The 14,985-nt window shown below is 39.5% G+C and overlaps 1 protein-coding gene and 1 long non-coding RNA gene across 4 annotated transcripts in view; one reads left to right on the forward strand and one right to left on the reverse strand.

Annotated features, from left to right (window-relative positions):
- LOC123386448 overlaps positions 1-14,985 on the forward strand; it is a 171,969-nt gene that overhangs the window by 128,266 nt on the left and 28,718 nt on the right. The window lies entirely within an intron of this gene.
- Positions 1-14,985, reverse strand: part of ITGA8 (integrin subunit alpha 8) — a 189,862-nt gene that overhangs the window by 29,746 nt on the left and 145,131 nt on the right. The window contains exons 24-26 of one of the 2 annotated variants that reach the window (XM_045060942.1): positions 8,506-8,611; positions 5,618-5,776; positions 4,522-4,676 (exon numbers count right to left, since the gene is read on the reverse strand). In XM_045060942.1, coding sequence (XP_044916877.1) covers positions 4,650-4,676; positions 5,618-5,776; positions 8,506-8,611 — 292 coding nt within the window. In that variant the 3' untranslated portion in view covers positions 4,522-4,649. Of the gene's footprint in view, positions 1-4,521; positions 4,677-5,617; positions 5,777-8,505; positions 8,612-14,985 lie in introns of those variants that run through there. The other variant, XM_011283614.4, reaches the window with a different exon arrangement.

Raw genomic sequence — 14,985 nt, forward strand, 5'->3', positions numbered from 1 at the left:
ACATGAGAGACAGAGGAGAGAACACAAGTGGGTTGGGAGCTGTAACCAGTGTTCCTGCATTCTGAATTAATAAGAAGCAGTAAGTAAATGGAGGCAGTAACGAAGGAAAAAATTCTCTTAAATGTAAGACACAACTGCAAATTTGCCAAGCCAAGCCACAGTCTGTGTGCTCACCGGTTAAAAAAAAAAAAAGAAATAGAAAAACGAACAACTAGTTGTAGAGCTCTAATCCTTGGCAAACGGCCTCTGTGTTTCTGTGTCCACGTTTGTACTATCTGGTTGTAATTCGGGCTTCCTGTGAGAATGATCTGGTTCCAGACCTTCTGCCTTCCAGGCTCCAAGGTCTGTTCTTTGGGCAACAGTGGCTTTCTCTCTTGTTGCTGTCACCCTAGCCCAGCCTCTGTCCCATCGTTTGTGCCTCTGGCTTCTTTCTTGCGCTGGGGCCCAGAACGTGGTGCCCTGATCTCCGTGCAGGTTGAATTCCGGCACCTCGCTTGTCCCCCGCCTCCCCGGGCTACAGTCTGACATTGCACAGCCCTTTTGTCCAGTTCTCATACTTGGCTGTTGGTGACGAAATCTTGCCAACTTCAAAAAACATCCTTTACTCTTTATGCAACTTTGGTTCCTAAATAACGTTTGCTTTTTCAGCTACATCTTATCGAGAGATCATAGCTTGTCTGGAGGACTCCCCAAACCCCAGGATAAAGTTCACCAAAATAAGATAACGGATAGTTTGAAATCATTCTTTGACTGCCTTTAGAATGGCTGAGAAATGCTGTATCCAACTGTAAAAATTTATTTCAAGAAGGATCTGGAATGAATTAGATGTAATGGATTGGTTGGGAATGCTGCAGACAGTTGAATGTTTCATAATGTTTTAGATGGTACAACGTGAAGAGATTGCTGCGTTAAAATCCTGTCTCTGGGGGCGCCTGGGTGGCTCAGTCGGTTAAGCGTCCGACTTCAGCTCGGGTCATGATCTCACGGTCCATGAGCTTGAGCCCCGCATCGGGCTCTGTGCTGACTGCTTGGAGCCTGGAGCCTGTTTCGGATTCTGTCTCCCTCTCTCTCTGCTCCTCCTCTGCTCGTGCTCTCTCTCTCAAAAATAAATAAATAAACATTAAAACAAAATTAAAAAAAAAATCCTGTCTCTGAAGCCTGGAGGCAGAACCTTCATGGCCATCTTCTTACGCCCCTAAGCTCTTAGAAGACAGAGAGATGAACTTGATGAAGTGAAACCATCATGGGAAGAACAGAAAACAAAACACAGCAACCATTTCACTGGGTGGCAGAAGTGAAAACAGGAGTGAATGTACCCCAGGTGCTGCCCCACCCTCTGGTCCCCCTGTGCTGGGTTGTATGGCTCACTCACTTTTCCTGAACCCCATCACCTGCATACGCTCCCATTTACCTTCACACTTGGGTGTTTGAACAGCATCAACAAAGCAGGCTAAGCGAATCCCCACAAAGCCTGATATGAGGCAAGTATTTAAAAAACAACTCATAAACTTCTAGAGGCATTTGAGTGTGTCCTTGCCTGCACCCCACACCCCCCAAATTTAGTCACTGATGCTCTGTATTTGGGCAGTGAGTGCGGGTGAGAACTTCTGCCCCTTGTCTCCCATGATCATGGTGGTGACTTTCAAAGGCAGACTGCTCTTCAAACTTTGGGGACATTTGGGCCACTTGGTGGGATAATGAAACTGTACCGGTCACTGTTTGGAAGACTGAATTCTGTTCAGACCTTATCAGACTTTGAGGTTTATGTGAGGAGACTCACATTTGGAATGCATGTTCAATTTACAGATGGGTTATATTTCAGATGATTTTAGACTAGGTGTTTGGCACTCCGAATGCATTTCTCTTTAGAAGCAATCTTTTAAATGGTGGTTCAGTTTTCAGGCCAGCCCACAAAAAAACCCTTACTTTATCTACAATATGGCTTTGATGAGTAAAACTATGTATTTTCAATAAAAAAGCCAGGAGGTTGCTATAGGAGTAATTTTTTTAAAAAAAAAGCAGAAAGAAGCCATATTGTGTTAAATACATTAGTTATATTAAATGCTATAAGATTTAATTAGGCAGAAAGGAGAAATTATTTTGAAATGTTGTAGAGCGTCTGCAGGGGATATCTGGGGAATTGCAAAGGTTTTAGAGTTGGTGGTGGTAGGTACTTGGAGCGGATGGCCTAGAAAATGCTTCTAAGGAAATCTGGACAGCTTCTTTATTATCAGCACATTTCCTGAGACATTTGTGGGAGCTGCAAAGAGGCAATGAAGAAGGGAGCTACTTTCAGTAGTTAAGTTGGAAAAATGAGAATATCTACAGAAGGGGGAAGTGGACAAAAAGGCGTTTGTGACCCCGAGAGAAAGGGATTTTGCTGCGGGGAAATCAGTTGAATGGTTGGAGAGGCAAACATGGTGGGGAACTTGAAAACCGTCCAGAGGATACTTGAGAAAGTTGCTGTGGGAGCTTTCCCTCTGACAGACCCGTGGCTGGCCTGGGATATTGTGGTGGCTTATCCAGTGGGGACTGCAGTATCCTCAGGAAGAACTTAGAGAAAATGAACTGCTCGTAGATGCAGATGTTTTAGGAGGCACTCACTAATTATTGCTCTATTTATAAAGACATTGTAGGAGCACCTGGGTGGCTCAGTCAGTTAAGCATCCTAGTCTTCTTTTTTTTTTTAATGTTTGTTTATTTTTGAGAGAGAACATGAGTGGGGGAGGGGCAGAGGGAGGGAGACACAGAATCCGAAGCAGGCTCCAGGCTCTGAGCTGTCAGCCCAGAGCCCCATGCGGGGCTCGAACTCTCGAGCCGTGAGATCATGATCTGAGCCAAAGTCGGATGCTCAACCGACTGAGCTACCCAGGTGCCCCAAGCATCCTATTCTTGATTTTAGCTCAGGCCATGATCTCACGGTTCCTGAGATTGAGCCCCAAGTTGGGCACAGCACTGAGCATGGAGCCTGCCTGGCATTCTCTCTCTCCCTCTGTCTTTGCCCTTCCCCTGCTCAAGCTCGCTCTCTCTCTCTCTCTCTCTCTCTCTCTCAAAATAAATAAACTTAAAAAAAAAGAAATTATAGAACCGAATCATAAGGAATTTTACCTTGGTGGGCAAATGAGATTGATTATTGATTACTAGGATTTAATTTTTGCCTAGATGAATGTATTTTGACTGCCTGTTCCTTTTGCTACACCCACTCTTTCTCTGCTTCCTAAAGAACTAAGTTTAAAAAAGTATATTTATTTTTAAATATCTATATTAAAAATATAGCAATTAACTTTGATGTAAGGATCTGAAATTGATACCTAAGTTAAAGTTTCCCACACCTATTCTAGATCTAATAAATAATTTGTTCTTTACTAATTTCAGTTCATATTTAAGACAGAGAAAAGAATGTTTAGCTCTGTATTATCTAGGAAGAAATAAATTGCCAAGTAAGTTTATAGCAACTTCACCAAGAAATTATTTAATATCTTAAGCAGAAAATAACTTTCAGGTACTCTCAGTTTTTGATAGCTGCTGATATAAAATTTCCTGATAATTAATTTTTAAAATCTATTCACTGATAAAATCCCTTTTAGACTGTCCGCGTTATACATGCTACATATAAGTAAAGGTACTTGAAGTAACTGAAATTAAAAACACTTCAAGTTTTTCATTATTCTGAATTTCAAGAATTCATGAATTGTTATCATTTGTTATTTTGGGGAGCTATTCCTTCACCCTGTAATCAAATCTTCTTATATTCAGTTTCCACAAATTGAGAGTTTTATAAAAGCATAATTAAGTTGCATTTAAAAAATTACTAGTCTTAGGTTTTTAAAAGATGTTTATTTATTTATTTTGAGAGAGAGAGAGCATGCTTGAGTGGGCAAGGAGCAGAGAGAGAGATGGAGAGAGAGAGAGAACCCCAAGATCCCGAGCCCCAATCGGGGCTCGATCTCACGAAGCATGACATCATGACCTGAGCCAACATCAAGAGTCAGACACTTAACTGACTGAGCCACGCAGGCACCCCCTAGCCTTAAAGTTTTAATCAAAGGCTATACTTTAAAGAAAATCTGTGTGGCAGGGAATGCAGGTGCACGAATCTGTCAACACTGAAGGCAAACTATCTATTGGTATTGTTCCAGTCACTGCGAATAATTGTTAAATCTCAAGAAAAAAGAATTCATAACCAACATGGGTCATATCACACAGGTTACATAAAATATACAAACATATATAAATAGTGTCATATATAAACCAAACATTACACTCGGGAGTTTAGAAACCTTCCCCATGATCACGTGCTCCAGGAATCCAAGACTGAAGTAGAGAACCCAGTAACTACAGCACATGAAATGTGAAAGCTTTAATTGCTTAGATGTTACACATTATTAACATTTGAAGATGTTACTTTATAGTAAGCCACTGTCCTTGAAGACATTAAAATCATCTCAATGAAGAGCCAAGAGAGAGGAAATGGAAAAAAAAATTCAGGGAGGCAGTATTTTAAATAATTTTGTGGAATACAAGTGGCCTTATTTATTATTTCCCCTTGAAGAAGGAGACTTTTTGCCCTATAAATCCTTTAATACTGAACCCCTTTTACTCTTCCTCTCTTGGAATAGAAGGCACGTTGGGTTGAAGAAGAAAGCCTTTCATAACTGGCCACGTCTCAGCGCCACCTGTTCGAGGAGAGGCAGACCCGCGTTCCAAATCGTTGAGTTAGTATTTCATGAAGCACCATTTCTAACAGAGACACTGTCTCCCTGAGCTACTAGACAATGTTCATTCTTAACACGAAGTTCTCTTTTGAGGATAACATCGGGTTACAAATGTTTTTTTCCCCCTCCATTCAAATGTGATATTCTCCAGCGTTGATGCTAATTATGTTCTTTTCTTCCCAGAAGAAACTTAAAGCCAGATTTGGATCTTAATCTGAATGAGATGAGCTCCTTGGACATTTGAGCTCCCAGCATGGATGTCAGGTGGGGGTTGCAGGGGGGCAGAGTTTCAGGCCCCCCTCAGGCCCTGCCTCTAAACAGACCTCCAGGTGATTGGCTATGCTTAAGAATTGGAAAAACACTGCTCTAGGCTTCTCTATAAGCTGCACTGAAGAATGGGGTCCAGAAATTTCCAGTCTGGGGGTTCTCAGGGCACTGAGATGGCCTTTGGCAAATTATCGCATTTTACTACTTGCTATTGGCAACATCTGGAGAAGCCCATGTTGGCAAAGATCCTTATATCTTTTGGCAATGTACCAAAAGGACTCCAAAAATAGCATTTGGTACGAATTCTCCAAAACACGACATGTCTACTTATGATTTTGGTTTGGTTGTGCTGCAAGTCAAACCATATGCAAAAGGTACACGTTCAAATAGACTAAATAAATGACAGGTCACCATGAGCAACAGAACCAAGAGAAATGGAAGTTTTCTAGGAGTGACAGTTTAAGTTAGGTCTGGCATTTTAGCCCTAAAACGAAAAGACAAGGCTGGACAGATTATCACTGAAAGAACTTACTCTTGCAATTATTTTGCCTTAAAAAATAAAAGCTACAGTTTTAATTTTTTTTTTCCTTACCCTAATAAACAAGCAGAACAGCTTAGTTGGACCAGGCTCCTACCTTTATATCTAGTGGGTTGATGTCAGGATTTGTTTGACACTGCAGAGGTCCGAGAGTTTGAATATGAAAAATGTAGAGGAGAAATTCATCCCGGGCAGAGAATGGCCAGCCCACCTCCAGGAGAGTGTCACTGATGGTACTCGGTCCAATATTGTGCAGCTACAAACAAGGAACACATCAAATGATGGTACAGCACAAAACAGAAAGATGAAACCAAACTCCACATACTTCATGCCCAGTCTAAAGAAGCACGTATTTTGGGCTTTAATGCATCTGGGCTACGATAGTGGCTACACGAAAAGAGAATCTTTATCAGCCAGAGATGCTCCGAAAACAGGTGCTGGTGCTCAGACAAGAATCTTCCATTTTATGAAGCTCTAAGGGCAAATTTCCTTAGCAAAGACCATGCAAAGACCAGGTCCGATGATGATGTTTACCTTAAATTTATATTAACTTAATCACAGTGCTAGAAATGCAATTTTAATTATGCGCTTTCAAAACCTAGTTACTCTTTCTTTACATTGAAATCTGCCGTTTTCCTGACTACCGACTTGTCAATTGTAACCATCTGTGGTGCACTGTCTTTCACCCTCTGGAAAAATGGTTATCCATCAAATGCTGAAGACCGTCCAGCCTCACCACAGTTCACTGCAAGTGTGCATTTCAAAGCTGGGCTTCTTCTGTTTTAATCAGTGAATCTCAAAGAAAGGCCACATCTCATAAAGAGATGAGCATTTTAAACACATGAATCCTATACTCACAGAACACAAAAAACAGCTTGAGAAGTTCACTAACTGTATTTAAATTTCTTGTGGTTTTGAAAATTCACTTCAAAGTTAGCAGGAAACTTTTGCCCCCTTTTTTTTTTCACAGTTCTGATCATTATACTGACCAATGAAACAATTTATAATTGTTTTTGCTTATTAGGCGGCTCACTTAGTTCACATTATCAGAGCAACATGACATCCACTGATAACAGTATATTTTGAGACATGAGAATAGCATGGAAGAAACATGTGACGATTGCTTTGTCACCATGGATTATTACCCTAAAATCTTATGATCCGTTTCTTCTAAGATTAGAAGCAGGGCTTCCCTGAGAATCACTGAGCTTGAATATGGTGGCAGACTTTAAAGTTTCACCCTTCTTAAGCAGAGACTGGTGCACACAAGTTTAATCAATTATTTGACAATTTTTTTTTTTTTCTTTTCCAGCGAGATTCTTAATCCGAGTGGCCTTGGGGACTATGTTATCCTTTTGCTATCAAGAGAGTTTAGGGCAAAGCTTTGATCCGGCTTTGGACAGGGCTGATTCTGAACCTCAGGTTGGGCAGATGACAGAGGTTTTCGTGTTGACGCTGTGCAGGAGTTGATGCTTCTTTCCCACATATGTAAACAGCTCATCAGTTTTGAAATGGCTTCATTGCTAACCTTAGAGAATGCTATTCATGTCCCTCGTAGCTTGAGATGAAAGTCACAGTCAGGATTATTAGGTCAGTGGAATGAGTTATACAGGAAACAGACAGCATTAAATAAAAAGGGACCTCAAACAGAAAACGGCTTGGAGCATCATTTTTACCAAAATTCTATTCCTGATCCTTTGACAATGAACAGGAATAACTACTCTCCACTAATGGTATTTATTTTATTAAAAAAAAAAAAAAGAACAACTACTGAACTAGCCCTTTACTACATATTAATTTCTAACTCTAAGAAATTTAAATGTTTCAGTAATTTTTGTAATGTTGATTTATTTTTGAGAGGCAGAGACAGACAGATCGTGAGCAGGCAAGGGGCAGAGAGAGAGGGAGACACAGAATCCGAAGCAGGCTCCAGGCTCTGAGCTGTCAGCACAGAGCCCGACGCGGGGCTCGAACTCACAGACTGAAAGATCATGACCTGAGCTGAAGTCAGGTCGCTTAACTGACTGAGCCACCCAGACTCCCCTAAGAAATTTATATGTTTCAGATGATGTGTCAACAAAGTTACTCCCTATTCACAATTTAACACTTGAAGTAGAAAAAGATCATTAGGGCTTTTTCATGAGCTGCTGGTTTCCTTCTGGAAAATATTTTTCTAATTGAGGACAACTTCAAATCTCAGAATAAGTTTTATATATATATATATATATATATATATATATATGGTTATAAGTTATATATATGGGTTTTAATATATATATACATGTATGTATATATGTGTGTGTATATATGTGTGTGTATATATACATATATTTTTTTTTCTTTTTTTTGTATAATAGTGAATAATCCATAAAATTTTCTCTGTCTGGTACCTTCTGGTTGGTGACTTTCAGTTTAAGAGGTGGGTAGGTTTTAAATGTTTCTACATTTGAAAATGTAGGAAGAGGCAAAATACAGTTTAGGAAGCTAATCATTTTGATGCTTAGGCTGTCCAAACGTTAAAAGAAGAGGAATTAAGGAACATTTAAAAGAGAACAGTAGGGGCGCCTGGGTGGCTCTGTCGGTTAAGCATCTGGCTTTGGCTCAGGTCATGATCTGGTGGTGCTTGGGTTCAAGCCCCACATCAGGCTCAGCGCCTGGAGTCTACCTCAGATTGTGTCTCCCTTTTTCTGTGCCCTCCCCTGCTCATTCTCTCTCTCTCTCTCTCTCTCTCTCTCTCTCTCAAAAATAAAAACATTAAAAAAAATCTATAATAAAAAGAGAACAGTAACAAGATAAAATAGTCTCACTACATAACGGCTCTTACCACTAAAAAGCAAGCGACTCATACAGTCCCCCGCTCCAATATGATAGCAGCGTATAAAGCTCAGATCTTGGATCGGTGTCTTTCAAAATGTTACTAAGAGTTTATTGGTAAAGAGTGTAAGAGAACACTCCCAACACAGCTTTAAGATAGACGAAAGCTACCTCATAAATATGTTCCACCACTGGTCCAACTCCCTCCTCTTTGTGGAGCTCCTCTTCTGGTTCCCAGTTAGGAACGGGCAGAACGATCTGCGGAGGGTGCGACACTCTGAAACATGGAGCGTTTTGTTAATTGCTGCTGATGACACAGGTGAAGAAGGCTTCACTAGTGGACGGTATACGAACAGCAACTGGACAAAGTGGCCCTCAATTTATTTGAACTATTGAACTATAGACTTATAGTCTATATAGACTTATAGACTATTTGAACTGTAGACTTATTTGTCTATAAGGAAAAAAGTATGGAAAGTGATGTCTAGCAAAACAGCTAAAGGAACAGTAAAGGATCTAAAACATCTTCCGAAGGCTCTTAATTCCTAGTCTCTAGCTCAGAGATGGACCATTTTATAGTATCTCATCTCTTGGGCACTAGGGGGCAGAGTGGAGAGCATTCCTGAGTTGAGATGGATAATTAAACATATACACATATAAATGTATAGAGCTACCTATAGGTCCTGTGCAAGTGTATGAGTGTGTGTGTGTGTGTGTGTGTGTGTGTGTGTGTGTGTACAGGATATAAATCCCTGCTTCAAGCCATACCAAGAACTTGGACTTTTTTTGTGCGGATAAAAATCTAGAATACCGTGTGGTGTGTTAAATAATGACTTGTGAAGAAATGTAGTTTTTAATTAAATACTTCAGAGGAGAAAAGCAGCCACTTGTGTACTCCTCCTTCTGAGATTTCTTGGGCTTTCCCCAAGGCTAGGCCCAGAGCCAAAATAAAGCCTGATGGAGTTCTAGAATTGTCTTCTAGATAAGTTAAGGGTAAGAGACAGAGAATCACATGATTTAATCATGTAAGTAGGATATTAACTTGATACATGGATATTTCTTGCCTGCCATTTACACTTAGAAAGAGAGCACTGGGTGAATACAGTATAGTACCTGGCATTATTCTACAGTAAAAGCTGGTTACAAACCAAATTGTTATTTTTATATAAGCTTAAAAAGGTGAATTCCCAAAAGAACAATTTTCTTTTTTTTTTTTTTTTTTTTTTTTTAGCAATTTTTAGGTAAAGTATGTTTAAAAGAATTCCTAGACCTTTAGTTAAAAGCAACTCGAACAGAAAATCCCTCTTTTGGCAATCAAAGGCATTAGTACTTAACACAGCCTCTAGCAACTTCAAACAGCTATCTTTATTTTCCCCTCTGAGTAATTTCTTTCTAAAGCAGAAAGCAAAATTTACTGGGCTAAATACTGACCCAAGGGCAAGTAACTTAATTTTCTGTGTGTCCTTATTTCCTCATCTGGAAAATTATGATAAACTTTTCGGGTTGTATACCACAAATGATTGGAAAACAACTCAAATGCTCTTGGTCAAAGTTAATTTGGCTGTACTGTCTTCTGGGGGTGAGTGGAAGAAGTAAGTATATTTTTTCAACTGACAACCCACAGAAATTCTACTAAATTATAAAACGCTTTGCTTTCATCCTTAATGGCAACTGTTCAACAAAAAGTGCAGGGCACAGCCTTGCGGGGCTGGTACCTCAATGTTGCCTACCCTTGTATTGCTTTGTTGGTATGTAATACTCCCCCTTCTGACTTAATTTGATTAATCCATGTTCAGACCAAACTCTGGGAACTTGGCGAGGAGAAGAGTACAGAACACAGAAGGTTACTTTCATTTGAGTGAAGCCCAGAGAGTTTGGGCTTGCTTTCCCATGGAGTTTTCACAACCTAACCACCCAAAACTTTTCTTTGCTCTTAGCAAAGGCCACAGAGAGCTGACTCCATGCTCCACATCCATCGTGAGGCTCTAGGGAAAACTTCTGTTTGTTTTGTTTTGTTTTTGTTTTTGGCATAGAGAACAAGTATAGGACACGTATAGAACAAGTATGAAATTTTTTTTCTGAAAAAGTGTGTTCTTATGGTCATCAATCCTGTAAGACTGGTCATAAATGCTCCAGTATCACAGAATCATAAATACTTAGAACTTGACAGGTGCTATGGAGGCGATGTGTTCAAAACCCCTCATTTTATACATGAAAAGAAAACTGGTGTTCAGAAAAGTAGAGGTTAGTTGCAGGTGAAGACCAGAGCTCAGGTTTACTCAGTACTATCCGTTTTACTTCCAATATATGGTTGACCCTTGAAAAACACAGATTTGGACTGTGAGGGTCCATTTATATGCAGATTTTTTCCATATATAAGATACAGTACTGTAAATGTTTTTTTTTTCTCTTCCTTATGACTTTCTTGGTGACTTTTTTTCCCTCTAGTCTACTTTATTATTAACATACAGTATATAACGCATATACAAAATATGTGTTAATCAACTGCTTAAGTTATCGGTAAGGCTTACTGTCAACAGTAGTTCAGTTTTGGGGGAATCAAAAGTTACATGTGCAGGAGGTTGGTGCTTCTAACTCTTGTGTTGTTAAGAGGTCAACTGTGTTAATGCACCAACAGGGGCCACTAAGCAGCAGTGATTTTAGCAAGGACAACTTAAACTTCCTGCCCCATTTCTGTTCTGTAACAAAATCAAATAGAAATCTGTAAGGAAACAAATAGTCTATTATAGGGCATGGCAGAATCATTCAAAAGGTACGGCTCACAAAATTCAGTTATCTACCCTCTAAGACTTTTTCTTTTCTTTAAAAAAATTTTTTTTTAATGTTTATTTTTGAGAGACAGAGAGAGACAAAGCAAAGACAGAGCATGAGCAGGGAAGGGGCAGAGACAGACAGACACACGGAATCCAAAGCAGGCTCCACGCTCTGAGCAGTCAGCACAGAGCCCGATGTGGGGCTTGAACCTACGAGCCATTATATCATGAGCTGAGCTGAAGTCAGACACTCAACTGACTGAGCCACCCAGGTGCCCCTAAGACTTTTTCAAATCTGGGGAAGCCGGGGCAAAAACAATGACTCTCTAAAGATTCCAAATAAATAAGTGAAAGGTTATCCCTGGTTTCCAAAATTATTATTTTTTTTTAAGAAGGAAGAAAGAGTGTAATCCACTATTAGCCTAGGATAAACAGCCCAAACAGCCCTTACTGAATAGTGCTCACATTCTAAGATGGAGGACAGACCATTGTTCCATGGAGATGCACCAGTAATATGAAGAGTGGGGCACCAATGGTAATACTAGACATTAGGAAGGGATTAGGGAAGCAAGGAATTAGGTTTTTGGTAAGTTAAAGTCTGTATGCTATTGGATGTTCAAATCTGATTCTGCGGTAGTATGGTAGGGACCCTATTTTCGTAATCCTATTTTCAAACACTATAGTCCCAAATAGCAGACTACTGTTTATTGTGTGGAGCAACAGTGGCTCTGACCGCGATGGCCAGTGTCCATACTGACCATGGTTGTTCATGATGGCAGTGTCCCTTAATCAAACCCACTCAATCCTGATTATATTACAAAGGGCATGATTTTATTACTCGTTGTGAGCTCAGTACATGTGGTGCTGCCTCTTGTGGCCAGATTTACTTCTTACAGACTTCAAAGCTAAATTAATCATTTGTCCCAACAAATGACATGTAAATCTGCTGAAAGACAGTGTTGACACCATCTGGCTTTAAAATCAGTAGAACATGGGGCGCCTGGGTGGCTCAGTTGGTTGAGAGTCTGGCTTCGGCTCAGGTCATGATCTCACGGTTTGTGGGTTCGAGCCCTGCGTCAGTCTCTGTGCTGACAGCTCAGAGACTGGAGCCTGTTTGGGATTCTGTGTCTCCCTCTCTCTCTGCTCCTCCCCTGCTCATGCTCTGTCTCTCTCTCTCTCTCAAAAATAAACATTAAAACAAATTATAAAAAAATAAATAAAATCACTAGAACAGTTCTCAGTATTTTTCCCCATTAAAAGAAATCGATCCATTTGAGTTTATTTTTAAAATTATAAAAATGAAATAAGAACTGCTAGAGATAGTGGATGATAAAATATATTGGAATAAACCAACTGGCAAAAAAAAAAAAAGATTTTTCTGGAGACTGAGTGTGGAAGATTTTCAACACAGCAGCTGTTGGTTCCTTGAAGAATTAAACATTGGAACTAATATTTTTGCTGAGTATTTGGAATAAAGAGTTTTATTTTGCAAAATGGTTAAAAAGAACTTTAACAAAATGTTAGAGAATAAACTGTGGTCAAATGCTGGACATTTATCTAGCGATTAAAAAACCTGCACCCAGATGAGAAATCCAATTTTAATGACCTGCTTTGAACATTGGTAAAATGAATAGAAAATGTCCTTCTTTTTAAACTTAGAAACATTGGTGTCATCATAAATGATGGCAGAAATGCACTTGTAAATATTTGTCTTACAAATTGGATATATAAGAATAAATCAGTTATTTTACACACTGTGCCGCCTTGGACTGAGTTATGTCTTATGGAATAAAAATAGATCCCAATTTAAAATTTGTTTTGGAATTTAAAAAGTTTCAATTTATTTTTGGTTAGCAAAACAAAGAAAAACTAAGCTTAATGAAGTAGACAACATTTCATGTATTCTAAGGTATAAATGTTAAAAATATGTCAAAATAAGATAGTACAAAAATGCTTATTTCTTCTCTGACTTTCTTTAGTGTTTTTCTCAGACAGAGGAGTTAAATAAAAAATGCACAAAAATGAAACATCTGGATTAGCTCCAATTATCTATAAATCAAACTCACTTCCTGTGAGTCAACTCATGAATTGAGGAAGAAATCACAAAGGAAATTACAAACGCTGTGATTGAAAACCCAACATATTCACATTTTGGTATGTGCTTCAGCAATTCTTAGAGGAAAATTTAGAGGAAAATTTACAGCACTAAATGCTTATGTAAGAAAAGAAGAGAGGTCTCCAGTCAATGATTTAATTTCTACATAGAGGAACCAGAAAAAAAGAGAAAATCGAACCCAAAGTGAGCAGAAGGAAGGAAATAATAATAACAAAAGCAAGGGCCAATGGAATAGAAAACAGACAAACAAACAAATTAAAAGAGAGGGTAAAAAAAAAAAAAGAAAGAAAAAATATGAAACCAAAATGAAACCAAAAATCTGGCTCTTTGGAAAGGTCTTTAAACTCTCGTTAGAGTGATGGGGGGGGGGGGAAGTGGGGGAGTAAAAGATACAAATTGCCAATATGGGGAATGATGAGGTCCTACATACATTAAAGGGCAAATGAGAGATTATCATGAGCCATGCATGTAACACCTTAGCTGAAACAGACAACCTCCTTGAAAGACAAACCGAATGTTTCCCCTTAAGATCAAGGTAGGATCTAAAAACAAGGCAGAGATGTCTTTTTGCACCATGTCTATTTGATCCTGCCCTGATACTCCTAGACTGTGCAGTATGAGAAGAAAAAGAAAGAAAAGGCATAACTACGTAGTAAACAACTTAACCTTTCCCCCAAACTGGTCTGGCCTTTGGCCTCAGCTTCTGAGAGGTAAAATCTAAGCTCTAGAAATTTTATGCCTGAGAGGAAGAAGTATCTTTGTTTTCTTGGGGGTCTTGGGTCCCAATGGATATTCTAACTATGATTTAGAGTGAGAGTTGCCCACATCAGAAAGACCAACAGTATGATTCAGGGTGGGAGCTTGATCACATCCTATCAGACAACCTGGAGACTGAGATCAATTAAGTGGTCAATGAATCGGTCATGCCTACGTAGGCAATAAAAACTGTGATTGGGGATCACAGTTGGATCCTGGGTTGGGGATACTCCATATATACTGTTATATACCCATATGAGGAAATTAACATGTGCTGACTCCATGGAAGATAACAACAGAAGCCTTGTGTCTGGTGGTACTGTCCCCAGGCTCCAACTTATACACGTCTTCCCTTGGCTAATTTTAATTTTTATCTTTTCCCCGTAATGAACTGAGCCCATGAGTATAATAGGTTTCAGTGAGTTCTGTGAGTTCTTCTATGTGGATTATCAAACCTGAGGGGGGTTTGGGGAACCACTCAAATCTGCAATTGGTGTCAGACGTAAGGGTAATCTCTTGGGGCACCTGTGTGGCTCAGTCGGTTGAGCGCCGACTTCGGCTCAGGTCGTGATCTCACAGCTCGTGGGTTCGAGCCCTGCGTCGGGCTCTGTGCCGACAGCTCAGAGCCTGGAGCCTACTTCAGATTCTGTGTCTCCCTCTCTGCCCCTCCCCCACTTGCGCTTAGTCTCTCTCTCTCTCTCTCTCTCTCTCTCTCAAAAATAAACATTAAAAAAATTTTTTTAAAAGAAGTAAGGGTAATCTCTTGTGGGTACTATTCCCTTGAACTTTGGAGTTGGCTAAACTTTTGCACATACAGATGAGATTAGTCAGGATAAAAAATAAAACTTTGTATTCACAGATGACATAGGAATGTTATAGAAAATTCTAGGAAATCAACAAACAATAAAGCTACTAGAATTTGTAAGTGACTTTACAAGATCTCAGGATACATTGCTTGCATTTCAAGACTTATTATACATGTAGATCAATGGAACAGAATGGGAG

This window comes from Felis catus, chromosome B4 (genome assembly GCF_018350175.1).
Source record: "Felis catus isolate Fca126 chromosome B4, F.catus_Fca126_mat1.0, whole genome shotgun sequence".
Classification (NCBI taxonomy): Eukaryota; Metazoa; Chordata; class Mammalia; order Carnivora; family Felidae; genus Felis; species Felis catus.